The sequence below is a fragment of the Scyliorhinus canicula genome, chromosome 9 (genome assembly GCF_902713615.1).
Source record: "Scyliorhinus canicula chromosome 9, sScyCan1.1, whole genome shotgun sequence".
Lineage (NCBI taxonomy): Eukaryota > Metazoa > Chordata > Chondrichthyes > Carcharhiniformes > Scyliorhinidae > Scyliorhinus > Scyliorhinus canicula.
Window position 1 is genome coordinate 99,178,147 of NC_052154.1, and position 27,237 is coordinate 99,205,383.

General features: G+C 47.2%; 1 protein-coding gene across 2 annotated transcripts in view; it reads left to right on the plus strand.

Moving 5' to 3' along the window:
• si:ch211-236l14.4 (SITS-binding protein) overlaps nucleotides 1-27,237 on the plus strand; it is a 274,084-nt gene that overhangs the window by 57,847 nt on the left and 189,000 nt on the right. For both annotated transcript variants that reach the window (XM_038807329.1, XM_038807330.1), the window contains exon 3: nucleotides 15,586-15,793. In XM_038807329.1, coding sequence (XP_038663257.1) covers nucleotides 15,586-15,793 — 208 coding nt within the window. The remainder of the gene's footprint in view (nucleotides 1-15,585; nucleotides 15,794-27,237) is intronic.

Here is a 27,237-nt window from a genome sequence, read left to right on the forward strand (position 1 = left end):
CCTGTGAAATGCCAAGTCCCTGCTCGAGCCTTGGAATGATCCAGGTGCCGCACTATCTCCTGCGACACATGGGCCGGGATTCTCCCCTACTCGGCAGGGCGGGGGAGTCCCGGCGTGTCGGAGTGGTGTGAACCACTCTGGCGTCAGGCCTTCCCAAAGGTGCGGAATTCTCCTGAACGGCCTTTGGCGCCACGCCAGCTGGGGCCGAAAGGACTTCGCCGGCCGGCGTAAGTCCGCGCATGCGCCGGAGTGTCAACGGCTGCTGACGTCATACCGGCGCATGTGCAGAGGAGGGGGTCTCTTCCGCCTCCGCCATGGTGAAGACCATGGCGAAGGTGGAAGAAAAAGGTGCCCCCACGGCACAGGCCCGCCGGCCAATCGGTGGGCCCCGATCGCGGGCCAGGCCACCGAGGGGGCACCCCCCGGGGTCAGATCACCCCTCCCAGGAACCCGGAGCCCGCCCGCGTCGCCAATCCCGCCGGTCAGGTAAGTGGTTTAATCCACGCCGGCGGGAGAGGCCTGTCACCGGTGGGACTTCGGCCCATCGCAGGCCAGAGAATCGCCGCGGGGGGCCCGCCAACCGGCGTAGCGCGATTCCCGCCCCCACCGAATCTCGGGGGGCGGAGAATTCGGGACACGGCGGGGGCGGGATTGATGCCGGCCCCGGGCGATTCTCGGGGGGGGGGTTGGAGAATCCCGCCCATGTTGTCTGTCATCTCATTGAAAAACCAACAATGCATGTACACCTTGAGCCATCGCTGACGACCCCCTCTGGATTCCTCCTTGGCTTGATGGGTGTCTGGGTCTTCAGGGTGTGGGATGGCCCCCTGCACATGAGATGCCAACGTCTGGCCGTCTGGGCTTCCACCAGCACTGCGCCTTTCCGGGGCTGACAATACTAGCCAGTTTGGTATCTGTAAGGAATTGGAGGAGAGAAAGCAACAATTAGTTCGGGCTTCCATCCCGGAACCTTCAAATACCCCAAACCTCCCCCACCCCTTAGGTGTTCCGCCTTCTCTCAGAGTGCCATCCACTGAGACAATTTTGCTGGGAAACCTTGCTTTGCACACTCACTCATGGCCACATCAGGACCCCCCAGACCCCATACCTCTGCAGGAAACATTAGGGAGTTTGTGCTCAGGTGCCCTCCCCTGATCCACACACTTACCCTTTGATCGAGAAAAGATCCCCAGTGCTGAAACCCTGCTCTTTAGTGTTTGATTGTTGGTAGCTACCTCTGTGGTGCTGATGCTCCGAGAGTACAGCTAAAGTGTTCAAGCATCAAAGTTTGATTAAAATGCAATGCACTAATCATTCTCTGAGTCATGCCACGTGTGCCCATGAGAAGCCATTTGAGAGTTGAGGAGGACGAACAAGGCCAATTCCTCCTTTGCAATAACCTTCAACTGCGAAGATAGAGGCTGCTCAAAGTCAAAGGGAGTTAAAGTGACCGTCAGCACAAATCAAGAATGGGGCTCTGTCCTGGAAGAGTTTGGTAGGATAGGCAGCAGCTGTAGTTGCCCCTGTTATGGGTTTCCACAATATTTAAAGATGGCTTGAAGGATTTTCAGCTACAATGTCCCTCAACCCCCGACCCAGGGGCAACCCCCAACTTACAACCTCCGGCCAAGCGCAACCATCCTGAGGTTTCTCCCCCCACCCATCGAGCACTGGGCCAGCAGCTCCGGTGCCCTTGAGCTGCATGCTGGAAAATGGAAAGGGCTACTCACCTCCTCAGTTCCCCTCAGTAGCCATTGCTCCAGCTTCCCATTTTTAAAAGGGAGTATTTAACGATGCCCACATGACTTCCCACTGGGGAGCCAGTTAGTTCCCAGGAGGCTGCTGAATTTGACTTCAATCTCGCTAATGAGATGGAAACGAATGCAAATGAGGGTTAATAATATGCTCGCCATTCTTGGACTAGATAGGGAACTCGCCATTGGGAGTGGGCCGGTTAAATTGCAAACTGATTCGCACCCGGCATGAATCAATAATTTTGGCCTTTCCTGCTATTAACCCGGCACGCCCAGATCCACGCTGACCGCAAAGCGGTGGTTAAATCACACCCATTATTACTCTGATGAATCTGCACGCCCACCAAGACCACTTCCTCCTTTAGGTGTGGTGCCCAGAACTGAACTTCCCAGATTGAATCTGACCGGAGCTTTATATAGTCGGAGTAAAATATTCTTCCCTTTGTATGTGAGCCTCAGAGGGATAAAAGCTACAATGATTATAAGAACATAAGAACTAGGAGCAGGAGTCGGCCATCTGGCCCCTCGAGCCTGCTCCGCCATTCAATGAGATCACGGCTGATCTTTTGTGGACTCAGCTCCACTTTCCCGCCCCAACACCATAAACCCTTAATCCCTTTATTCTTCAAAAAACTATCTATCTTTACCTTAAAAACATTTAATGAAGGAGCCTCAATTGCTTCACTGGGCAAGGAATTCCCTAGATTCACAACCCTTTGGGTGAAGAAGTTCCTCCTAAACTCAGTCCTAAATCTACTTCCCCTTATTTTGAGGCTATGCCCCCTAGTTCTGCTTTCACCCGCCAGTGGAAACAACCTTCCCGCATCTGTCCTATCTATTCCCTTCATAATTTTATATGTTTCTATAAGATCCCCCCTCATCCTTCTAAATTCCAACGAGTACAGACCCAGTCTACTCAACCTCTCCTCGTAATCCAACCCCTTCAGTTCTGGGATTAACCTCGTGAATCTCCTCTGCACATCCTACAGCGCCAGTACGTCCTTTCTCAGGTAAGGAGACCAAAACTGAACACAATACTCCAGGTGTGGCCTCACTAACACCTTATACAATTGCAGCATAACCTCCCTCGTCTTAAACTCCATCCCTCTAGCAATGAAGGACAAAATTCCATTTGCCTTCTTAATCACCTGTTGCACCTGTAAACCAACTTTTTGCGACTCATGCACTAGCACACCCAGGTCTCTCTGCACAACAGCATGTTTTAATATTTTTCCATTTAAATAATAATCCCTTTTGCTGTTATTTCTACCAAAATGGATAACCTCACATTTGTCAACATTGTATTCCAGACCCTAGCCCTGAATGGGCTATCGAAATCCCTCTGCTGACTTCCAGTATCCTCTGCACTTTTTGCTTTACCACTCATCTTAGTGTCGTCTGCAAACTTAGACACATTGCCCTTGGTCCCCAACTCCAAATCGTCTATGTAAATTGTGAACAATTGTGGGCCCAACACTGATCCCTGAGGGACACCACTTGCTACTGATTGTCAATTAGAGAAACACCCATTAATCCCCACTCTTTGCTTTCTATTAATTAACCAATCCTCTATACATGCTACTACTTTACCCTTAATGCCATGCATCTTTATCTTATGCAGCAAGCTTTTGTGTTTCACCTTATCAAAGGCTTTCTGGAAATCCAGATATACCACATCCATTGGCTCCCCGTTAACCACTGCACTGGTAATGTCCTCAAAAAATTCCACTAAATTAGTTAGGCACAACCTGCCCTTTATGAACCCTTGCTGCGTCTGCCCAATGGGACAATTTCCATCCAGATGCCTCGCTATTTCTTCCTTGATCATAGATTCCAGCATCTTCCCTACTACCGAAGTTAAGCTAACTGGCCTATAATTACCGGCTTTCTGCCGGCCTCCTTTTTTAAACAGTGGTGTCACGTTTGCTCATTTCCAATCCACCGGGACCACCCCAGAGTCTAGTGAATTTTGGTAAATTATCACTAGGGCATTTGCAATTTCCCTAGCCATCTCTTTTAGCACTCTGGGATGCATTCCATCAGGGCCAGGAGACTTGTCTACCTTTAGCCCCATTAGCTTGCCCATCACTACCTCCTTAGTGATAACAATCATCTCAAGGTCCTCACCTGTCATAGCCTCATTTCTATCAGTCACTGGCATGTTATTTGTGTCTTCCACTGTGAAGACCGACCCAAAAAACCTGTTCAGTTCCTCAGCCATTTCCTCATCTCCCATTATTTAATCTCCCTTCTCATCCTCTAAAGGACCAACATTTACCTTAGCCACTCTTTTTTGTTTTATATATTTGTAGAAACTTTTACTATCTGTTTTTATATTCTGAGCAAGTTTACTCTCATAATCTATCTTACTCTTCTTTATAGCTATTTTAGTAGCTTTCTGTTGCCCCCTAAAGATTTCCCAGTTCTCTAGTCCCCCACTAATCTTTGCCACTTTGTATGCTTTTTCCTTCAATACTCTCCCTTATTTCCTTAGATATTCATGGTCGATTTTCCCTCTTTCTACCGTCCTTCCTTTTTGTTGGTATAAACCTTTGCTGAGCACTGTGAAAAATCGCTTGGAAGGTTCTCCACTGTTCCTCAACTGTTTCACCATGAAGTATTTGCTCCCAGTCTACCTTAGCTAGTTCTTCTCTCATCCCATTGTAATCTCCTTTGTTTAAGCACAAAATACTCGTGTTCGATTTTACCTTCTCACCCTCCATCTGTATTTTAAATTCCACCACATTGTGATCGCTTCTTCCGAGAGGAACCCTAACTATGAGATTATTAATTATACAACAGATAAGTTCAGAGTGGGATAAAAAGAGTGAAAGTGTTAATGCTGATCACATTTTCTTACGATTTCTGGTCATTCCTAAATTGCACCTAATGCTCCTTGATAGAATCTGGGGCAGGATTCTCCCATCTGAAGGCAGACTGTTGACGCCGTCGGAAAAACTGGAGAGTTTAATGACGGTGTGATCGGACCGCTATGTGTAGTGATCCCCTGCCCTACAGGAGGCCAGCACAGCACTGGAGCGACCCACGCCGCTCCAGCTGTCGATACTGGCTTCAAACGGATGGCGCGGGTCTGCGCAGGTGCGCTGCGACCGTCGCGAATGCGCGCATGCACACTGCGATCGGCGTGAATGCGCGCATGCGGGGTAGCGTCCTTCTCCGCGCCGGCCCCGATGCAACATGGCATAGGGCTACAGGGGCTGGTGCGGAGCAAAAGAGGCCCCCACCAAGAGAGGCGGGCCCGCCGATCGGTAGGCCCCGATCGCCACGGTGGAGGTCCCCTGGTGTCAGACCCCCCCTCCCTCTCCCCACCAGGTCGCCCCAGACTGGATGGATGCCGAGGTCCCGCCAGGTAAAACCAGATGTGAACGGCGCCGGTCTCGTGCTTTTTTGGGCAGCTACTCGGCCCATCCCGAGTGGAGTATCGCTGGGAGGGACGCGTAGAGTGGCCCCAGAGCGCCGTCGCGCCAGCACCAATGGCACCGATAATCGGTGGACCGGCGTCAGGGCGGTGTCGCACGAATCGCGCCCGGCCCGGCGATTCTCTGACCTGGCGTGGGCTGAGAGAATCCCGCCACCGATTTCTATATTGGAGCTGATCTATTTTTTCAATAAAATCCTCCCCTTATTTTGTCATTTTCATTCATTTGTGAGCACGGATCAAATTTCAGGAAGATATATGTGGCCGAGATTCGGATGTCTTCAAGATATTAAGGGGAAGGAATAGGGGGCGCGATTCTCTGATCCCTGCCGGGCCGGAGAATCGGCGGGGGGGGGGGGGGCCGCGCAAATCGCACCATGCCGCCCCGACGCCGGGATGCCATTCTCCCGCCCGGGCCGCACGGAGAATCGCTGCAAACGGCCGTAGCGGCGATCCTCCGGCGGCGCCACGATTCACCGGCCCAGATGGGCCGAGCGGCCGTCCAAAAAAATCCGAGTCCCGCCACCGCTGTTCTAACATGCTCTGGGCCGACTGGACCTCGGGGTTGATGGTTCCGGGGGTGGCCTGTGTGGGGAAGGGGGGGAAGGTGGGGAGGGGACGTCCAACCCCGGGGAGGGCCTCCATAGTGGCCTGGTCCGCGATCGGGACCCACCGATCGACGGGTTGGCCTCTCTGTCGGGGGGCCACCTTTCCACCGCGCCGGCTGCTGGATCCCTGCGCCATTTGGAGTCGGGGCTGGCCGGGGGGAAGAAGGCCACTGCGCATGCGTTAGTTGGCGCTGTCCCAACTGCACATGCGCGGACCCCGCGGCGCCGGGTCACCGACGGGCCAGGCAGCTGGAGCGGCGTGGGCCGCTCCAGCGCCATGCTGCCCCCCCCACCCAGGACCCAAGAATCGGGTCTCGAATCCGGTGCCAGCGCCGGAGTAAAGTACTCCTGTTGTGGTGCCGGACCAGAGAAGTGCGGCCAGGGTATATTTACAGAAACTGTTTCCACTGGTTGAAGAGTTTCGGAAATGGGACCTTTCAGGAAATAAATTAGGAAAAACTTAAACATACAAGGGCGGTAGAAATGTGGAATTCTCTTTGGAAATGGCTATTGATGCTCGGTCAATTATTAACTTTAAATTTCTGATTTTTTTGTTAACAAAGGTATTAAGGGATAGTAAGATAGTTGAAAGTAAGTGAGCTCGGAGACGGCAACTGGTGATTGACTGCAGCTAGTCACAGAGTGTGAGCTTGGGAATTTGGTGAATGAGGGAATTCATTTCAATGAGGGAGGAGATGCTGGTCACATATTTTTGAGTTTAAAAGAGCGTGAAGTGTGTTGACCAGTTTAAAAGAGCGTGAAGTGTGTTGACCAGTTTAAAAGAGCGTGAAGTGGGTTGACCAGTTTAACAGTGCGTGAAGTGTGTTGACCAGTTTAAAAGAGTGTGAAGAGTGTTTGACCAGTTTGAAAGAGCATGAAGAGTGATTGACCAGTTTAAAAGAGCGTGATGAGTGTTGAACAGTTTAAAAGAGCGTGAAGAGTGTTGACCAGTTTAAAAGAGCGTGAAGAGTGTTGACCAGTTTAAAAGAATGTGAAGTGTGTTGACCAGTTTAAACGAGTGTGAAGAGTGTTGACCAGTTTAAAAGAATGTGAAGAGTGTTGACCAGTTTAAAAGAATGTGAAGTGTGTTGACCAGTTTAAACGAGTGTGAAGAGTGTTGACCAGTTTAAAAGAATGTGAAGTGTGTTGACCAGTTTAAAAGAGCGTGAAGTGTGTTGACCAGTTTAACAGTGCGTGAAGTGTGTTGACCAGTTTAAAAGAGTGTGAAGAGTGTTTGACTAGTTTAAAAGAGCATGAAGAGTGTTTGACCAGTTTAAGAGAGTGTTCAGCCAGTTTAAAAGAGCGTGAAGAGTGTTTGACCAGTTTAACAGAGCGTGAAGTGTGTTTGACTAGTTTAAAAGAGTGTGAAGAGTGTTCAACCATTTTAAAAGAATGTGAAGTGTGTTTGACTAGTTTAAGAGAGTGTGAAGAGTGTTCAACCATTTTAAAAGAATGTGAAGAGTGTTTGACTAGTTTAAAAGAGTGTGAAGAGTGTTGACCAGTTTAACAGTGCGTGAAGTGTGTTGACCAGTTTAAAAGAGTGTGAAGAGTGTTTGACTAGTTTAAAAGAGCATGAAGAGTGTTTGACCAGTTTAAGAGAGTGTTCAGCCAGTTTAAAAGAGCGTGAAGAGTGTTTGACCAGTTTAACAGAGCGTGAAGTGTGTTTGACTAGTTTAAAAGAGTGTGAAGAGTGTTCAACCATTTTAAAAGAATGTGAAGTGTGTTTGACTAGTTTAAGAGAGTGTGAAGAGTGTTCAACCATTTTAAAAGAATGTGAAGAGTGTTTGACTAGTTTAAAAGAGTGTGAAGAGTGTTCGAGCAGTTTAAAAGAATGTGAAGAGTGTTTGACTAGTTTAAAAGAGTGTGAAGAGTGTTCGACCAGTTTAAAAGAATGTGAAGAGTGTTTGACTAGTTTAAGAGAGTGTGAAGAGTGTTCAGCCAGTTTAAAAGAATGTGAAGAGTGTTTGACTAGTTTAAGAGAGTGTGAAGAGTTTTCGACCAGTTTAAAAGAACGTGAAGAATATTTGAACAGTTTAAATGAGCTAGGGATCTTTGGACTGGCCACATTTTGAGAAAAAAAATCAAAGTATGCGCCACAGGGAAACAATTAAATATTTGGTTGGTGAATATTCTGCCAATTTGTCTTTCAAAACTCAGGAAATGTAGCAGTAATTGTAAGGCTTTATTTGTAGTCATAAGGTTTACGAGCAGTAACAAAACTTATTCGGAGCATAGCGTCAAGGTTTTTAGTCACCAGTTTTATAATAAATAGTCTGTAAAGTTAATGCAGGCAGGGCAGCTCAGCTGCAAGGTACACCCATCCTGTAACATGTAGAAAGTCATGGGTGCTCCCTGTGGACTAGGCGAGCATATGTACAGGAGATGCCACAGCACAGGAACAGGCCCTTCAGCCCTCCAAGCCTGTGCCGACCATGCTGCACGACTAAATTAAAATCTTCTACACTTCCTGGGTCCGTATCCCTCTATTCCCATCCTATTCATGTATTTGTCAAGATGCCCCTTAAATGTCACTATCGTCCCTACTTTCACTACCTCCTCCGGCAGCGAGTTCCAGGCACCCACTACCCTCTGTGTAAAAAACTCGCCTCAAACATCTCCTCTAATCCTTGCCCCTTGCACCTTAAACCTATGCCCCCTAGTAATTGACCCCTCTACCCTGGGGAAAAGCCTCTGACTATCCACTCTGTCATTGCCTCTCATAATTTTATAGGCATCTATCAGGTCGCCCCTCAACCTCCGTCGTTCCAGTGAGAATAAACACATATGGCGATGGGTTACACCTCAGCCGGATCAGGACCAAGTTCTTCAATGGGAGATTAGGTCATTCTGTTCTGGAGAATTTAAACTAGCTTGGAAGGGGGGTAGGAACTGTTAGGCAGGTTGGTTCGGCGTTGACTGCAACTGGATGTAGGGAAGCTAGAAACAAACGTCCGACACCGGAGATGATCCAACTCTGTTTTATTTAACTACGGACTGCTGTACATGTTCAGCTGTGGGTTGACACTCTACTAATCCAACTGATGACCTCTTACTGGCTTGACCAGACTCACTAGCTACCGCATGGCTCACTAGCTTGTGCACTCTGACTGTCTCAGTATCTGGGTCCTGAGAGAGGGAGAGTCTTAATGCCCTGTGGGCTTATAGTGGTGGTGTCCTGTCTGGTGATTGGTTGTTCTGTGTTGTGTGTTCATTGGTCATCCTGTGTGTCAATCACTGCCTGTCTGCATCTCATTATAAACATGAGTGGATATTATGACATCTCCCCCTTTAAAAAAAAATAAGTTTTGGAACGTGAAGGTATATACATGCCTGACTATGTACAGGTGGTGAGTTAACGAACATATTTACATGGAAAGGTGTCTATCGTGCAGATACAGAGCAAACTGAACAAAATTCACAAAAGTAAAGTCTATAGATTCAGTCTTTGAGGCGGGCAACGAATTCTTGTTGATCGCCGCAGAGGTGGAGCAGGAGACGCCGGCACTTGGACAGGCAGGATTGCTGGCATTGCGGCGGTGTCGTGGACAGGCGGGATCGCTGGCAGATCGGTGGCCTCATGGCAGGCGACGTCCGGAGGAGGCATGATAACCGGTGGAGCAATGCAGTTAGGATGTGGGCGGGGAACTCTCCGCAAAGCCCTCTTGGTGTGCCGGAGAATGAAGCCGTCAGCCATTTGAACAATGAAAGACCTTGGGACAGCCTTCCTGATTACAACAGCTGGGGCCGACCAACCTCCCTCAGGCAACTGGATGCGAACAACATCTGCTGGAGCCAGAGCAGGCATATCCGTGGCGTGAGCATCATACGTGATCTTCTGCTGGTCCCTGGATCGCTGCACTTTTTGCAGCACCGTGAGGTGGTCAAGGTCTGGAATATGGATGGCTGGAACAGTCGTCCTCAGGTTGCGGTTCATGAGCATCTGCGCCGGAGACAAACCAGTCAACAGAGGGGTTGCCCTGTAAGCCAGCAGCGCCAAGTTGAAAACGGAGGCTGAGTCTGCAGCCTTGCACAACCGCTTGACGATATGGACCCCTTTCTCAGCCTTCCCCTTTGATTGCGGGTAATTGGGACTGGAGGTGATGTGTCTGAAGTTGTAGGATCGTGCAAAATTGGACCACTCCTGGCTGTAGAAACATGGACCGTTGTCACTCATTACTGTGAGTGGTATCCCGTGCCTGGCAAACGTCTCTTTGCAGGCTTTGATGACGGTCCTAGAGGTGAGGTCCGACAATTTCACCACTTCCAGGTAACTGGAGAAGTAGTCAACCAAGAGCACGTAATCACGCCCATTGGCGTGAAAGAGGTCTACCTCCACTTTAGACCACGGAGAGGTCACAATCTCGTGCTGTTGCAGTATTTCTTTGGGTTGAGCCGGTTGAAACTTCTGGCAGGTAGGGCAGTTGAGGACCGTGTCAGCAATGTCCTGGTTGATACCCGGCCAATAAACCGCCTCCCGAGCTCTGCATCGACATTTTTCGACCCCAAGGTGACCGTCATGGATCTGTCCGAGCACCATAGCTCGCATGCTTTGAGGAATGATGATCCTATCCAGTTTAAGAAAGATTCCCTCAATGACCGTTAACCCGTCCTTAACGTTAAAGAACTGGGGACATTTCCCCTTTTGCCAGCCATGGGTGAGGTGTTGCATCAGGGCAAGCACGGTAGCATTGTGGATAGCACAATTGCTTCACAGCTCCAGGGTCCCAGGTTCGATTCCGGCTTGGGTCACTGTCAGTGCGGAGTCTGCACATCTTCCCTGTGTGTGCGTGGGTTTCCTCCGGGTGCTCCGGTTTCCTCCCACAGATGTGCAGGTTAGGTGGATTGGCCATGATAAATTGCCCTTAGTGTCCAAAATTTCCCTTAGTGTTGGGTGGGATTACTGGGTTATGGGGATAGGGCGGAGGTGTTGACCTCGGGTAGGGTACTCTTTCCAAGAGCCGGTGCAGACTCGATGGGCCGAGTGGCCTCCTTCTGCACTTGTCGAGGGGGCAAGCGTCAAGGTCCGGCGGCCCAGTTTCTCGCAACGCTGCTCCTAGCCCCTGGGGGTGGGGGGGGGGGGGAGAGAGAGAGAATAGGGGGCGTGGAGCGGACTCCGGCGTCGGCACTCGGTCTCCCTTTTGGGAGAATCGTGCCCTAAATCAATGAGTTGGATGTGGGGATTGAATGTAATTTTCCAAGTTTGTTGATGATACAAAACTGGGTAAGAATGTGAGTTGTGAAGATGAGGCTAAAAGACTTCAAAAGGATTTATTTAGACAGACTAAGTGAGTGGGCAAGAACATGACAGATGAAGTATAACTTGGGAAAAATGTGAAGGTATCCACTTTGGTAGGAAAACACTTGCAGAGTATTTCTGTAATGGGGAGAGACTGAAAAGTGTTGATGTTCAAAGGAAACTGGGAGTCCTTGTTCATGAGTCACTGAAAGCTAACATAGAGGTACAGCAAGCAATTAGGAAGGCAAATGGAACATTGCCTTTTATTGCAAGAAGATTTGTGTACAGGAGTAAAGATAGCTTGCTGCAATTGTACAGAACCTTGGTGAGACCACATCTGGAGTATGTGTACAGTTTTGGTCTCTAAGAAAAGATATACTTGCTATAGAGAGAGTGCTGTGAAGGTTCACCAGACTGATTCCTGGGATAACAGGATAGTCCTATGAGGAGAGACTGAGGGGTCAGGACCTGTAATCTCTGGAGTTTAGAAAAATGAGAGGTGTCCTAATTGGAACCTACAAATGTCTACCCTTCAAAAGAGTAGATGCAGGACGGATGGTTCACCTGGCTGGTAAATATAGAACCAGGGGACACAGTCTCAGATTAAGGGCTAGGCCATGTAGGCCTGAAATGAGGAGGAATTTCTTCACTCCAGAGGTTGGTGAACCTTTGGAATTCTCTATCCTTGTGGTCTGTGGAAACTCAGTCGTTGTGTTTCTTCAAGATTCTGATTGATAGATTTCTAGATATTAAAAAGATAAAGGGATATTGGCGCGATCTACCGGCCATGTTACCCTCAAAAAGCAGTGTGGCCAGTAAATGCCGGGAGACGCCTATTCCAGGATCTATTGCCAAGCCTCCCGAGACATCTTGATGTGAATCCTGCCCATTGTGGGCGGATCACCTTTTAGCCAACCTGCACTCTAATATGTACTCCCACAATCTAACCAAGGTGTTGGGATATAACCCCTTCACCATGGAGATCTCAGGCAAGCACCGTTTAGAGCTTGTCAGCTGGTCCCCACAAATGGAGACCAGTGGCACTTGTGAGGGTCTCCTAAGGAATCGGAGGCTCCCAGGTGCTTACCCTCTGGGGAAGGTCACAGCCTGGCACTGCTAATGCCACCTGGGCACCTTGGCACCCTGGCAGTGCCATCTGGGTGCAAGCTTGGCACTGCCAAGGTGGCACTACCAGGTTGGCAGTGCCAAGGTGTAAAGATGGCATTTTCCCCACAACGGGGATCGGGCCTCGGGGTGCCCTGTGCGGCTGCAGTGGGTGTGGGAGGTAGCTGAATATCCCCTTTTACGTGATGGGGCTTTGGGGAGGTTCGGGGGTCCTGACGGGGGTTGGGAGATCGGAACGTCATTGAAAAATGACGTCCCAATCTCCTTCTGCACTGAGGAATTCCAGCACGCGGTGCTTCTCAGTCCAGAAAATAGGAGTAAGTGCAGCCTCGCCCCAAATCTACATGAAGGGGAATAGAATCCCATTCGTTGGTGTGAGGATTCTTGGCACTCTGAGTGCCGGCTAACACCCGGCTAAACGCGATTGTAATGGGACTCTGTTCCCATTTGGGTGGATCGTATGGGAAAGTGGTGTTGAAGGGAAGATCAGCTATGATCTAATTGAATGGCGGATCAGGCTCAAGGGGCTGAATGGCCTATTCTTTGCCATTTCCTATGTTCCTATATGGGACAAAGGCGGATATATGAAGTTAGGTCATAGATCAGCCATTATCTGTCGACCGAATGGCAGACCAGACTTGAGGGGTTTGGTGGCCTCCTGCATTCATACTGAAAGTACATGTTGGTTACTTGTACTTAATAGGTTAAACATTTGCAGCAGAAGTTTTCATAGTTAAGAGGGGCTTTGATAGAGCAAGTCAGAAGAAACAGTTTCCTCTGTCAAATGGGCACATTTTAAAAAATAATTGACAAAGAGGAAAGAAGGGAAAATGATTTCACGCACAGGACTGTTTCCCTGGAGAAACAGCTGCCATAGAAACTTTCAAAAGGCATCTGCTTGAAGAGGATTCATTTGTAGCTGAAGGTGAGAGAAATCTGGAGTGTGGGATGAAATTGGATAGTATTTTCAAAGAGCTGGCACAAGCTCGGCAAACAGAATGGCCTCCTTCTATGCTGGAAGCTTCTATGATTTAATGATCACGTGGCAGTGAGCTCCACATTCTCGCCACTCTCTGGGTAAAGGAATTGCTCCTGGTTTCTTTATTTGATCTGTCAACGACTACCACACAAGCATTGGATTGGAACTGTTAAACTACCTGCACTTTTCACTTTGAACCTTTCAACAGCTGGGATAAGCTTAACATTCACATGAGATGATTCCACAATACCACACTCCTGGGGCCCATATAGCATTGTGGATAGCACAATCGCTTCACAGCTCCAGGGTCCCAGGTTCGATTCCGGCTTGAGTCACTGTCTGTGCGGAGTATGCACATCCTCCCCGTGTGTGCGTGGGTTTCCTCTGGGTGCTCCGGTTTCCTCCCACAGTCCAAAGATCTGCAGGTTAGGTGGATTGGCCATGATAAATTGCCCTTAGTGTCCAAAATTGCCCTTAGTGTTGAGTGGGGTTACTGGGCTATGGGGATAGGGTGGAGGTGTTGACCTTGGATAGGGTGCTCTTTCCAAGAGCCGGTGCAGACTCGATGGGCCGAATGGCCTCCTTCTGCACTGTAAATTCTATGAAAAAATATCTGAGCCACGCTTATTGTCCGTGCAATTCCCTGATATTCTGTGGGCATTTCTACACGGTATTCAAACTGAATGGATGCTAGGATCCATCACACTAGCCAACAGCCGCAGCTTCACAAGTCTGCTGGCTTCCTGCTAATTTGGGACACTTGTTATTGAGCTAGTCTTTAGGGATGCAGAGAACACATCAAGCTTTTAATGCAAAAGCAGAACTCGCAAGGGAATATCGTATTTCTCTGAAACCATGACAGCCGGACCAGTCAACTCTTACTCATGGACAGCAGGTTTCTTTCACGACACCCACTTGACAATGTAGAGTGATGCTATTTTAGAAAGTTACTAGCTTGGGGAATTGATGCTGGGAGCTCCCTGTAGAGCCTCAGTTGAGAAATGTTCTGCCCTGTCTGTAACTGAGCACCTCAGTCGAGGAAGGTTCCTGTTCCTAACCCTGGTCTATATTGAGCAGCAGCAAGGGAAGTGGGGAGATAGATATCAGGCAGGAATGTTGGTGGGTGTAGGATCTGTCTGCAAACACCCTCACCTCACAATGTGGCCCCAACTAAATGAATAAGTACAACCGCTGAGCTAAATTAATAGAAGAGTGAAAGGGCACCAGAGTACCCAGCAGGAGAGGAGAAAAAGACAACAACAAGAGGTTGTATTTATATAGCACCTTTCACATAACGGGTTTCAAAGAGCGTTAGAAAGCAAAATTTGGCAGCAATTTGTACAAGGAAATAGTCGGGAAAGAGGGAAGTTTGATGGAGTGTTTTAAAGAAGGCAAGAGTGTTAGACGGAGAGGTTTTGGGGAGGGAATTCCTGGGCTTAGAGACTTGGCCTCCAGTGTTGGAGTAATTAAAATCAATGATGCTCAAGAGGCCAGAGTAAGAGGAGCAAAGAAATCGCAGAGGATTGTGGAGCTGGAGGGGTTACCAAGATAGTGAGGGGCGAGGCCCTGGAGGGATTTGTAAACAAGGATGAGAATTTTAAAATTGAAGCAATACTTAACTGGGAGCCAATATAGGTCAACATGTACAGTGGGAATGGAGCTGGTACTAGTTAGGACAAGGTCAGCAGAGTTTTGGATAACATAGAGCTCTTGTTCTTGTCTGATACAGTATACAAATGTTTAAGACGTAGCATCACAGCTTCTTGTGTTCGCTTTCTGTTCGAATGAGCTTTCAGGCTGCATCTGTCATCTTGGAATTCCCAGAAGACAGTCCTGCCAACGAAGGCTTTACTGGAATTAGAGTGTGATCAGGTGATGTCACGCAGAGAAATGTGAGAGGAGGGTGGGGGTGGTGGCTGGGCAGAGGAGAAGCACACACACATACACAGCTGATATAACTTCCATCAAACACAGGCCACACTCAGAGTGCAGAGTACTTAGGGACTATAGGTCCTGTAGCTTTCTATGCGTTATAGACATGGCACACTGCATCAAAGTCATTTATCTGACAGAGAATATGGATATTCCACTCTGGTCAAAGTTGTAAATAGCCAAGGTGTGTGTGGGCTCGTGGGTTTAGAGATGCAAGCCCGACTCCTGGGCTCTTGGGCTGTGATAAGTGACCCTGGGCTTCCCAGGGTAAGCTAGGAATTCTGCTACTGATCTATGACACCTGTTGGAAGGCCAAGTGAAGACACGCAGTGATGCCCGATATAGTCCATTAACTTGTATGTTTTGGCTCATCCATGAGAAGTGGTTACTGGAGTGAGGCTGGGGGCAGCGTTATTCTACCCCAGTGGGGGAAATTGCTGGGGAGTGGGGAAGGACACGATCTATTTTTACCTGTTACTCTTTGTGTGTGTGTGTGTGTGTCTCTCTGTTAGGCGTGGCTGTGCGGATTCGTCAGGACGTCCCGTTGCACGTTGGGATTACCAGCAGGAAGTGGCTGTGCCTGGGAATTCCACCCAGCACTGAGATGGTGCCTCTGAGGTACACAGTGTGTGTCAGCGACAGCCTCAGAACAGTCCACCAGCAAGTGGGAAGTATGATCCCTGCAGCCCAGTCTGCCCTCCCAGACACCAGCATCCTACAGTAAGAGGCAACACTCCAAAACCTCTCTGCTCCATGAGTAAACCCTTCCTGTGCATTGCTTGCTTGAATCTTTGCTATTTTGTTTGATCAGAATGGTCCTTGTTATTACATAAAACTATCTCTGTTCAGAACAATCACTAAGCAGATTGAGTTTTTATAAAAGAATGGCAGGTTTGATGCAAAACCATGAGTGTAGCTAAAAGAGTGGAAACAGGATGGTCCGAAATGAGAGACGTTGAGGCACAAAGAGAGAGACTGATTCAAAAGTGATCAGGGAAAAAGGAAAGCCAGGTACTAAACAGGAAGAAAGATTCGAGATTGCTGAATTTAGAAAATACAAAAGCAAAATACTGCACATGCTGGAAATCTGAAATCAAAACTGAAAATTCTGGAAATACTCAGTAGGTCAGACAGAATCTGCGAAGAGAAACAGAAGTTAATGTTTCAAGTCACTGCCCCTTTAGCAGAACTCAGCACTAGAAAATACAAAGTTGGTCTAAAAAACGAATGAAATGGACAAATGTGAATTATGAGTATAGTTTTGTGGCTAACAACATGGAATCCAAAAGACTCTTGTGAACATTTAAATACTCACAGTTTGGTCAAAGGAAGAGTAGGCCAATTAGTGACCTAAAAGAGACAGTGACAGCGAGTTTGGAGGGGTCGGTTACTGGAAAATAAGGGCACAATCTAACGGAAAAGTGTCATTGGTGGCGGGTTTTGCTGTGAGTTTCCTGCTGCTATCTAAAGACACTTCGGGTGGAATTTACCAGCTGTTCACACTATCAGAATATTCTGATCCCGCCGGCTGATCATGAAAATTCAGTATTCCACTCCCAATTTCTTTCCATACCCCTTAATCCCTTTTGCCGCAAGAGCCACGTGCAGCTCCCTCTTGAATATATCCAACAAACTGGCCCCAAGAGCTTTCCGTAGTAGAGAATTCCACAAGTTCATAAATCCCTGAGAGAAGAGGTTCTTCCTCATCTCAGTCCTGAATGGCTTACCCCTTATTCTTAGGCTGTGACCTTTAGTCTGGACATCCCCAACATCGGGAACATTCTTCCCGCATCTAGCCGGTTCAGTCCCAATATGTTTATATGAGATTCCCTCTCATTCTTCTAAACTCCAATGAGTACAAGCCCAGTGGATTCAGTCTTTCTTCATATATCAGACCTGCCATCCCGGGAATTAGTCTGGTGAAACTTCACTGGACACTCTCAATAGCAAGAATGTCTTTCCTCAAACTAGGAGGCCAAATCCGCACATAATACTCGAGGTGCGGCCTCACTAAGGCCCTTTATAACTGCAGCAAGACATCCCTACTCCTATACTCAAATCCTGTCGCGATGCATGACAGCATGCATTCACTTTCCTCACCGCCTGCTGTACCTGCATGCCAACCTTCAGCGACTATTCCACCATAACACCCAGGTCTCGTTGCACTTCCCCTTTTCCTAAACTTCCACCATTCAGATAATAATCTGCCTTCCTGTTTTTGCCACCAAAGTGAATAACCTCACATTTGCCCACATTATATTGCATTTGCCAAGTATTTGCCCACTCAGCCAGCCTGTCTAAGTCACCCTGCAGCCTCTTTGCATCCTCCTCACAGCACACACTGCCACCCAGCTTAGTGTCATCTGCAAATTTGGAGACGTTGCATTCAATTCCTTTGTCCAACTCATTACAGCTGGGGTCCCAGCACAGAACCCTGCGGCACCCCACTAGTCACTGCCTGTCACTCTGAAAAGGACACGGGCAAGTAATAGATTTTCACAATAACTTCATTGCAGTGTTAATGTAAGCCTACTTGTGACAATAATAAAGATTTTATAAGATTATGTTTATTCCCACTTTCTGCTTCCTGTCTGCCAACCAGTTCCCTATCCACATCAATACATTGCCCCCAATACCATCAGCTTTAATTTTGCTCACTACTCTCATTTGTGGGACCTTGTGAAGAGTCTTTTGAAAGTCCAGATACACAACATCCAATGATTCACCCTTGTCCATTCTACTGGTCACATCCTCACAAAATTCCAGAAGATTTATCAAGCATGACTTCCCTTTAATGAATCCATGCTGATTTAGACTGATCCTGCCCCTGCTCGTCAGATGCCCAGTTATTTCATTCTTAATACTGACCAGCATTTCCCCCACTACCGATGGCAGGCTAACCAGTGTATCATTTCCCATTTTCTCTCTACCTCCTTTTAAAAAAAAGTATGTGTGAGATGATGTGCATAAAGCAATTCTGTACATAATTTTATGCACAACCTCCGACCACTAGGTGGCAGTATATACACACACACCATGACCCAGTGGCTGGGGAGTTGGGAATAGATGTATTTTGCAGTAGCTCTACAACAGTTAATTAGTGTTAGTAATTTATTATTTTATTTATCCTAGTTATCTTTATCACACAGTTGTTTCTTAATAAAGTTTTGAAACTAGATGTTCTGTAGTTCATCATTCACTTCAGCCAGGCTAGAGAACATGACAGTGTGGTTACATTAGCTACCCTCCAATCCATTGGAACTTTTCCAGAGTCTATAGAATGCTGTAAAATGATAGCCAATGCGTCCACTATTTCCAGGGCCTCTTCCTTGTGTACTCTGGGATGCAGAGCATCAGGCTCTGGAAACTTATTGGGTTTTAATCCCATCAATTCCGACTAATAAATATTTCCTTCAGTTCCTCCTTCCTGCTAGACCCTCTGTCGCCTAGTATTTCTGGAAAGTTGTTTGTGTCCTCCTTCGTGAAGACTGTTATGGGCCAGGGTTTAGAAAACTCCAAAGTATATCATGGAGTTTACCTGACCAACAATTTTAAATAGATTTTGGTTATGAGGGGCACAAGGGCCTACTTTCCAGGTGTTATGCAACAGAGACCTTAAGTATTTTTAAACAAAACAATTTGTAGTCTATGAATTCAGTTCGCATTTTATAAACACACAGTAAACATATTATCGACTACCAACACAAATACCCCACACAGATACAGTAGTCTATAGGAAACCATTAATAACTTTCCTAACAACAACCATAAGCCAAACACCCTTTTTGACAAAGCAGTAGGTATAAATTCTTTACACAAGGCAGTTATCACTTTTAAATTATCAAGTGATTTGGACACCTTTTAACATACAGACAGAGAGACAAAATGAACCTTCCTTGTCTGAATTCAGCTTTCGACTGGTTAGGGTTAGGTTAGGGACACAGCTGTACGACGGGAGGACACCTCAGAGGGCAACGAGGCTATATGGGTAGAGATCAGGAATAAGAAGGGTGCAGCCACAATGGTGGGGGTTTACTACAGGCCTCCCAACAGCCAGCGGGAGATAGAGGAGCAGATAGGTAGACAGATTTTGGAAAAGGAGTAAAAGCAACAGGGTTGTTGTGATGGGAGACTTCAACTTCCCCAATATTGACTGGGACTCACTTAGTCCTAGGGGCTTGGACTAGAGTTTGTAAGGAGCATCTAGGAAGCTGGTAGATCCCGGGAGGTTGGTAGATACCAGGTATGTTCGCCTAAAGTAGGTTTAAACCCTACTTAGGCACGCACAGTTTTGTCACGCCTTTTTTGGGTGGGGTTCTGACTCTGGCGCCTCCTGAGATCTGGGTAGATCTCACGAGGTGCAAAGGCTGCCAGGAAGCCTGCGAGAGGCTTCTCCTAGGATCTACCAGCCGCACTCTCGCTTGAGCGCAATGCTGCTGGTAGATTGTGCCCTAGATATGGTAGAAAGAGTAACTGGGAATTAGAGGGAGGATTAACGGTAAATTAGAGAGAGACAGGGAGGCAACAGAATTCGAGAGTGAGGAAAGTAACTGGGAATTAGACTTATCGTCAAACCTCTTTGGAGATTTGGCTTGAAATCTCTCCCTTGCCTCCTTTCTTGACAGAGTGGTTGCTTCTCTGCTTCTGGATGAGCAGATTTCTCCAACACCTGGAACTGAAGCAGTTTGCACCATGTGCATTTTGTTTACTTCCCGCATGTGTGCAGACATTCCCTCTCCTGCACTGTGTGCAGTGCCGTACTATTGTGTCGATATCTTGGTGGATACCCGGCCAACAACTGTACCGCCCATTAGAGAGCGAGGGAGAGGGGGGTAACTGAGAACCCTAGACTGAGGCATCACTGTATCACAGTGGTTAGCACTTTTGCTTCACAGCACCAGGGTCCCAGGTTCGATTCCCGCTACGGTCACTGTGAGGAGCCTGCACGTTCTCCCTGTGTCTGCGCGGGTTTCCTCCGGGTGCTCCGGTTTCCTCCCACAAGATGTGCTCCCGAAAGATGTGCTGTTAGGTGAATTGGACATTTTGAATTCTCCCTGTGTACCCAAACATGTGGCTGAATGTGGCGACTCGGGGATTTTCACAGTAACATCATTGCAGTGTTAATGTCAGTCTACTTGTGACAAAAATAAAGATTATTATTATTGGGAGTTAGAGAGTGAGGGGGAGAGGACTAACTGGGAATTAAAGAGTGAGGGAGATAGTGGCTCGTTTAGCACAGAGGGCTAAACAGCTGGCTTGTAATGCAGAACAAGGCCAGCAGCGTGGGTTCAATTCCCGTACCAGCCTCCCCGAACAGGCGCCGGAATGTGGCGACTAGGGGCTTTTCACAGTAACGTCATTGAAGCCTACTTGTGATAATAAGCGATTATTATTATTATTATTAACTGGGAATGGAAGAGAAAGGGGGTAAGTGAATTAAAGAGTGACAAGGATAACTGGAAATTAGAATGAGAGGGGAGTAACTGGGGATTAAAGAGTGGGGAGGTGCCTGGAATTAGAGAGCAAGAGGAGTAACTGGGAATTCGAGAGTGAGAGGGGGAGGGAGGTAACTGGGAATTAAAGAGTGAGGGGGTTAAATGGGAATTAGCGAGTGACGGGTACCTGGGAATTGGATTGTAAGAAGGGACGGAGTAACTGGGATTTGGAGTGTGAGGGGGTGCGAGGGTAACTAGGAATTAGGGAGAGAGGGTTAACTGGGAATTGGAGACTGAGGGAGAGGGTGTAACTGGGAATTAGAGAGTGCAGTGGGTATCTGGGAATTAGAGATTCAGGGAAGTAACTAGGAATTAGAGAGTGCAGTGGGTAACTGGGAATTCAAGAGTGCAGTAGGAATATGGGAATTAGAGATTTAGGGGGATAACTGGGAATTAGGGAGTGCAGTGGGTATCTGGGAATTAGAGAGTGCAGTGGTATCTGGGAATGAGAAAGTGCAGTGGGTAACTGGGAATTAGAGATTCGGGGGGTAACTGGGAATTAGAGAATGCAGTGGGTAATTGGGAATTCGAGAGTGCAGTGGGTAACTGGGAATTAGAGAGTGCAGTGGGTATCTGGGAATTAGAGATTCAGGGGGGTAACTGGGAATTAGAGAGTGCAGTGGGTAACTGGGAATTAGAGAGTGCAGTGGGTATCTGGGAATTAGAGATTCAGGGGGGTAACTGGGAATTAGAGAGTGCAGTGGGAATCTGGGAATTAGAGATTCATGGGGGTAACTGGGAATTAGAGAGTGAAGTGGGAATCTGGGAATTAGAGATTCAGGGGGGTAACTGGGAATTAGAGAGTGCAGTGGGTATCTGAGAATTAGTGATTCGGGGGTAACTGGGAATTAGAGAGTGCAGTGGGTAATTGGGAATTAGAGAGTGCAGTGGGTAACTGGGAATTAGAGAGTGCAGCGGGTACCTGGGAATTAGAGAGTGAGGGAGTATCTGGGAATTAGAGATTCATGGGGGTAACTGGGAATTAGGGAGTGGAGTGGGTATCTGGGAATTAGAGATTCAGGAGTGCAACTGGGAATTAGAGAGTGCAGTGGGTATCTGGGAATTAGAGAGTGCAGTGGGTATCTGGGAATTAGAGATTCAGGGGAGTAACTGGCAGTTTGAGAGTGAAAGGGAGGAGGTAACTGGGAATCAGAGAGAGGAGGTAACTGGGAATCAGAGAGAGGAGGTAACTGGGAATCAGAGAGAGGAGATAACTGGGAATCAGAGTGTGAGGGGGAGGAGGGTAACTGAGAATTACAGATTGTGGGGGGTAACTGGGATTTAGAGTGTGGGGTTTCCTGGGATTAAAGAGTGGGTTAAGTAGGAATTAGCGAGTGAGGGAAAGAGGGATAACTGGGAATTAGAGAGGGAGTTAAATGGTATTGAGAGAGTGAGGGGGAGAGAGGTAACTGCAAATTAGAGAGTGAGGGGAGGAGAGGTAACTGGGAACTAGAGGGGAGGGGCAACTAAGAATTCGAGAGAGGATTACCTGGGAATTAGAGACTGAGGGGGAGGAGTAATTAGAAATTAGATATGGAGTTAACTGGGAATTAGAGCGTGAGGGGGGTAACTGGGAATTAGAGAGTGAGGGGGTAACGGAATTAGGGAGGGAGGGGTAACTGGGAATTAGAGAGTGAAGGGAGGGAGGGGTAACTGGCAATTAGAGAGTGAGGGGGTTAACTGGGAATTAGCCAGTGACGGGGTAACTGGGAATTAGAAAGTGAGGTGGGGAAATGGGTAACTGGGAATTAGAGAGTGAGGCAGGGAACTGGGAATTAGAGAGTGAGGGGTAACTGGGAATTAGAAACGGGGCTACGTTGCATAAGCAATCATGTAAATAGTAATGTATACGACCTCCAACTAGCAGGTGGCAGTCGAGAACAACCATGTGACACTGATACCTCAGGAAATCTGGAGATAGTCGTCGTAGTGGATAGTGACGTTCGTAGTAGCTCTTAGATAATTTATAATAGTTAGTAGTTTTTGATGATCGTCTTATGGTTATCTTACATGTTATTGTTTAACAATAAACATTTGGCGAGTCATGAACTAGACGTTCTCTAGTGCACTTATTCTGATCGGCCTAGCTCCAGAAAATAACATGGTACCAGGATTGGCTTTGAAGATCTAACAAGATATCAGGATTGGTTTTGAAGATCAAAAAAGACAAAGATAACAGAGAAGAAAGAAGAAAAAGAATTTCTGCTAACCACGTAGAGTACTGACAGATATCACTGAATGCACTGCCAAGCATGGAAGTCCAGGATGGAAGGTCTGAAGACACCACACCAGCTTCGAGTCACTGGTAATAAAGATGCGAATTGGCACGCTTTTAAACAGCAATTCACACTCTATGTAGCAGCTTGAGGTCTTCGGTCACAGCCTGATGAACAAAGTTGCTGCTCACTGTAGCAGGTCCACAGGCGATATAAATCTTTAACACCTTCACATTCGATAATGAAGCTGTTAAAAATAACTTTGATGAAGCCATGATAAAATTTGATTTACAGTGCACACTCAAAAAAAAAGTTCAAGTGGTATGTTTTTCGCACGCGTACACAGCAGGCAGGTGAATCGTTCGACAGCTACTTAACATTTTGAGATTAAAAGCTCAGACATGCAACTTTGCAAGTTCCGATGATCTGTGATCAAATCGTGTTCGGGATTAGCAATGACAAAGTTCGGGAGAGATTGTTGAGGGAGAATGAAGTCCAACTTGACGATGCGGCATCCCAGCACTGATCCTCCGCCCCGTGTGGGGCTAGGAATCATGCCATATAAAATGCCCGGCCTCCACGACAAAAACGGCCGGAGAATTGCCGGGTTCATGGCCAAGTGTGTGCACGGCGACGATCTGCAGCGGTCGCATCATACAACATGGCGGCAGCCATACGCGGACCCGATCTGCAATATAGTGCACCCCCGGACACCACCTTGCCACCCCCCCCACCAGTGGCCCCAGCCCTCGCCGTAGCCCCCTCGGCCAGCAGCACGGCTCCCACCCGAATGTGGCGACGCTAGACACAGTCCGCAGTTGCCACGCCAGGTTCCCGACAACTGAGACTACACGTCCCCCGCTCGGTCGGGAACTCAGCCCATCAGGGGAAGGCCTTCAGATGATGTCCTGAGGACGTCCCAATGGCCAGCGGCGTGCTCCTCGATTATGCCGTTTTGGAGGGGGCAGAGCATCCAAAAAAAGGCACCACCCCCGATTCCATCATAAAATGGGATTCTCCTCCCGATCACTAATTACGAAATCGGCGTCGGGGATCGGGAAATCCCACCCAAGATATCTAATGAAGATAAACATTGTAACTGCATGCAAGCAGACAAGGCTTCAAAGCAATTTGCAGTAATAGCAATGTAAATACAAGTGTTCAGATAGATAACTGGACAGTTCCTCTGATGATTAAAAAAACATGAATGAATGTTAAACTTGACACTGGAGCGAAGGCCAATCTTATAACTTTATCAGATGAGCAAGAAATGAAAATGAAACCACACGTTTTAAATAAAACGGTACTTTTGAAAGATTACAACGGCAGAAGAATTAATACTCTGGGAGTATGCGAACAAGAGGTCAGTGTAAAGAATAAGGTGCATGGAGTGAAGTTTTTCATTGTAGAGGCTGAGCATGAATCATTACTGGGAGTGGAAGCATGTGAAGCAGTCGAATTCGTAAAAAGAATATACAGTGCTGTGCTGTAACCATGCAAAGTACATCAGTAGATTCAATCCTGAAAGCATTTCCAGAAATATTTCAGGGATTTGGAGTTTTGCCATTCACTTATAATAATAATAATAATAATAATAATCGCTTATTGTCACAAGTAGGCTTCAATTAAGTTACTGTGAAAAGCCCCTAGTCGCCACATTCCGGCACCCGTTCGGGGAGGCCGGTACAGGAATTGAACCCGCGCTGCTGGCATTGTTCTGCATTACAAGCGAGCTGTTTAGTCCATTTATCAAATCCAGTTAAAAGAGAATGCGCAACCAGTCATACATGCACCAAAGTGAGTACCAGTTCCATTAAAGGAACGACTAAATAATGAACTAGAGAAAATGACAAATCTGGTGGGGTGATAAAATGGATTGAAGAACCAACGGATTGGGTGAACTCCATGGTCTGCGTAAAGAAATGGAATAATGATCTGAGAATCTGCATGGATCCCAAAGATCTCAATTTAAACATAAAGGGAGAGCATTATCCTGTTACGAAAAGAGAAGAGATTACCTGTGAGATATCAGGAGCGACATGCTTTCACAAACTAGATGCATCGCAGGGTTTTTGGCAACTCAATTTGGATGAGGAAAGCACAAAGCTGTGCATCTTTAATACTCCATTCGGCCAATACTGTTTTCTCAGAATGACATTAGGTATTATTTCAGCATATGAAATTTTCCATAGAAAATGGAGCACGGCGTAGAAGGAATTCCAGGCATCAGAGTATACAAAGACGATATTATCATTTGTGGCACGACGAAAGGCTTATCAAAAATGCTGAGTAGCATCAAAAAGCAGGGTCTGAAGTTAAATAAAGCAAAATGCCAGTTTGGTCGAAAAAAATCACATTCTTGGGAGACAAACTTTCTGCTTGAGGTATACAACTTGACCAAGAAAAGATGAAAGCGATATTAAACATGCCACATCCAACAGACAAAAAAGGAGTCCTCAAGATGTAAGGTATGATAAATTTTGTAGGAAATTGTATTCCTAATCTAGCAGCAAAAGCGATATGCTTGAGGGAAATCATCAAAAAGGAAACTATTTTCCAATGGTCTGACAGACATGAGCGTGAGTAGCAAATGTTACAGGAAGCATTGACAACAGCTCCAGTGCTGATATTTTTGGACCCGACAAAGAAGACAAAAATATCACCAGATGCATCGAAAGACGGGTTGAGTGCGGTGTTATTGCAGCAAGGCAATGATAAAAATTGGCTTCCAATTGCCTATGCTTCAAGGTCAATGACTAACACAAAGCGTAAATATGCTCAAATAGAAAAAAATGCTTGGGCTTGATAAATGGATCGAACAAATTCCATGATTACGTAAATGGCCTACCGACATTCTTAGTTGAAACTGATCACATACCACTTGTGGCGATAGTAAAGAAAAATCCTAAATGAGATGTCACCAAGAATATAACATATGATGGTGAAGTTACAGAGGTACGACTTGAATCTCATTTATACGGCAGGAAAACACCTCATAGTAGCTGATGCACTCCCTTGAGCTGTGGACATGAAGGAAGAACATTGTATGGATGAGGATGTGCAAATACACCTGAATCTTGTGACAGAATCCCTTCCAGTGTCCAATAAAGTAAAAATTAATCAGAGACAAAACCAACAAAGGTGAAATCTTACAGAAGATAATAAAATATCTCACTGAGGTATGGCCAAAAGGATCCTGTTCCAAATATTAGAGCAGAGCTAAGAGCAGTCAATGGTTTTTGCTCAGGCAAAACAGGATTGTAATACCACAATCTTTACGATCCTTGCTTCTAAAGAAGATTCATGAGGTACACTTAGGCATATAAAAATGCAAACGAAGAGCCAGAGAAACGGTATACTGGCCAGTCATCAATCAAGACATTCAGAGCATGATAGAAAACTGTTTAACTTGTCAGAAGTTTCAGTACAAAGAGCGAAAAAAAACAATGCAAGTGGGCAAAATCATCACGACTCCATTTCCGGCAGAAAGTGGGAATGGATTTGTTCTATCTGGCAGGGAAAGAATATCCGTTAGTGATAGACTATTTCTCTAACTTTCCAGAAGTGGTACAACTAGCAAACTCATCAGCTAGGTGTGTCATCAAACATACCAAAGACATTTTGTGATACACCCGGGGGACCAGGGAGAGGGTATTGGGAGACTCCCCTTCAAGCGAGCAGGAAAGAGCTTTAGGTACTTAGGGGTGCAGGTGGCAAGGAACTGGGGGACCCTCCACAAGTTGAACTTTTCCAGGCTGGTGGAACAGATGGAGGAGGAATTTAAGAGGTGGGACATGGTACCGTTGTTGCTGGCGGGGAGGGTGCAGTCAATCAAAATGACGGTCCTCCCAAGGTTCTTGTTTTTATTTCAGTGCTTGCCCATCTTCCTCCCTAGGGCCTTCTTCAAAAAGGTGACGAGTAGCATCATGAGCTACGTGTGGGAGGGTCTTTTTGGAGCGGAGTAGGGACAGTGGAGGGCTGGCACTGCCCAATCTCTCGGGGTACTACTGGGCGGCAAATGTGTCAATGGTGCGCAAGTGGATGATGGAAGGGGAGGGGGCAGCTTGGAAACGAATGGAGAGGGCGTCCTGTGGCAACACAAGCCTGGGGGCCCTAGTAACGGCACCATGGCCGCTCCCCCCCACGAGGTACACCACGAGCCCGGTGGTGGCGGCCACCCTCAAGATATGGGGGCAGTGGAGGCGACATAGGGGGGAAATGGGAGGTCTGTTGGCGGCGCCAATAAGAGGGAACCATAGATTCATCCCGGGGAACATCGACGGGGGATTTCAGAGCTGGTACAGGGTGGGCATACGGCAGCTGAAGGACCTGTTTATAGAGGGGAGGTTTGCGAGCCTGGGAGGGCTGGAGGAGAAGTTTGAGCTCCCCCCGGGAAACATGTTCAGATATTTACAAGTGAAGGCATTTGCTAGGCGGCAGGTGGAGGGGTTTC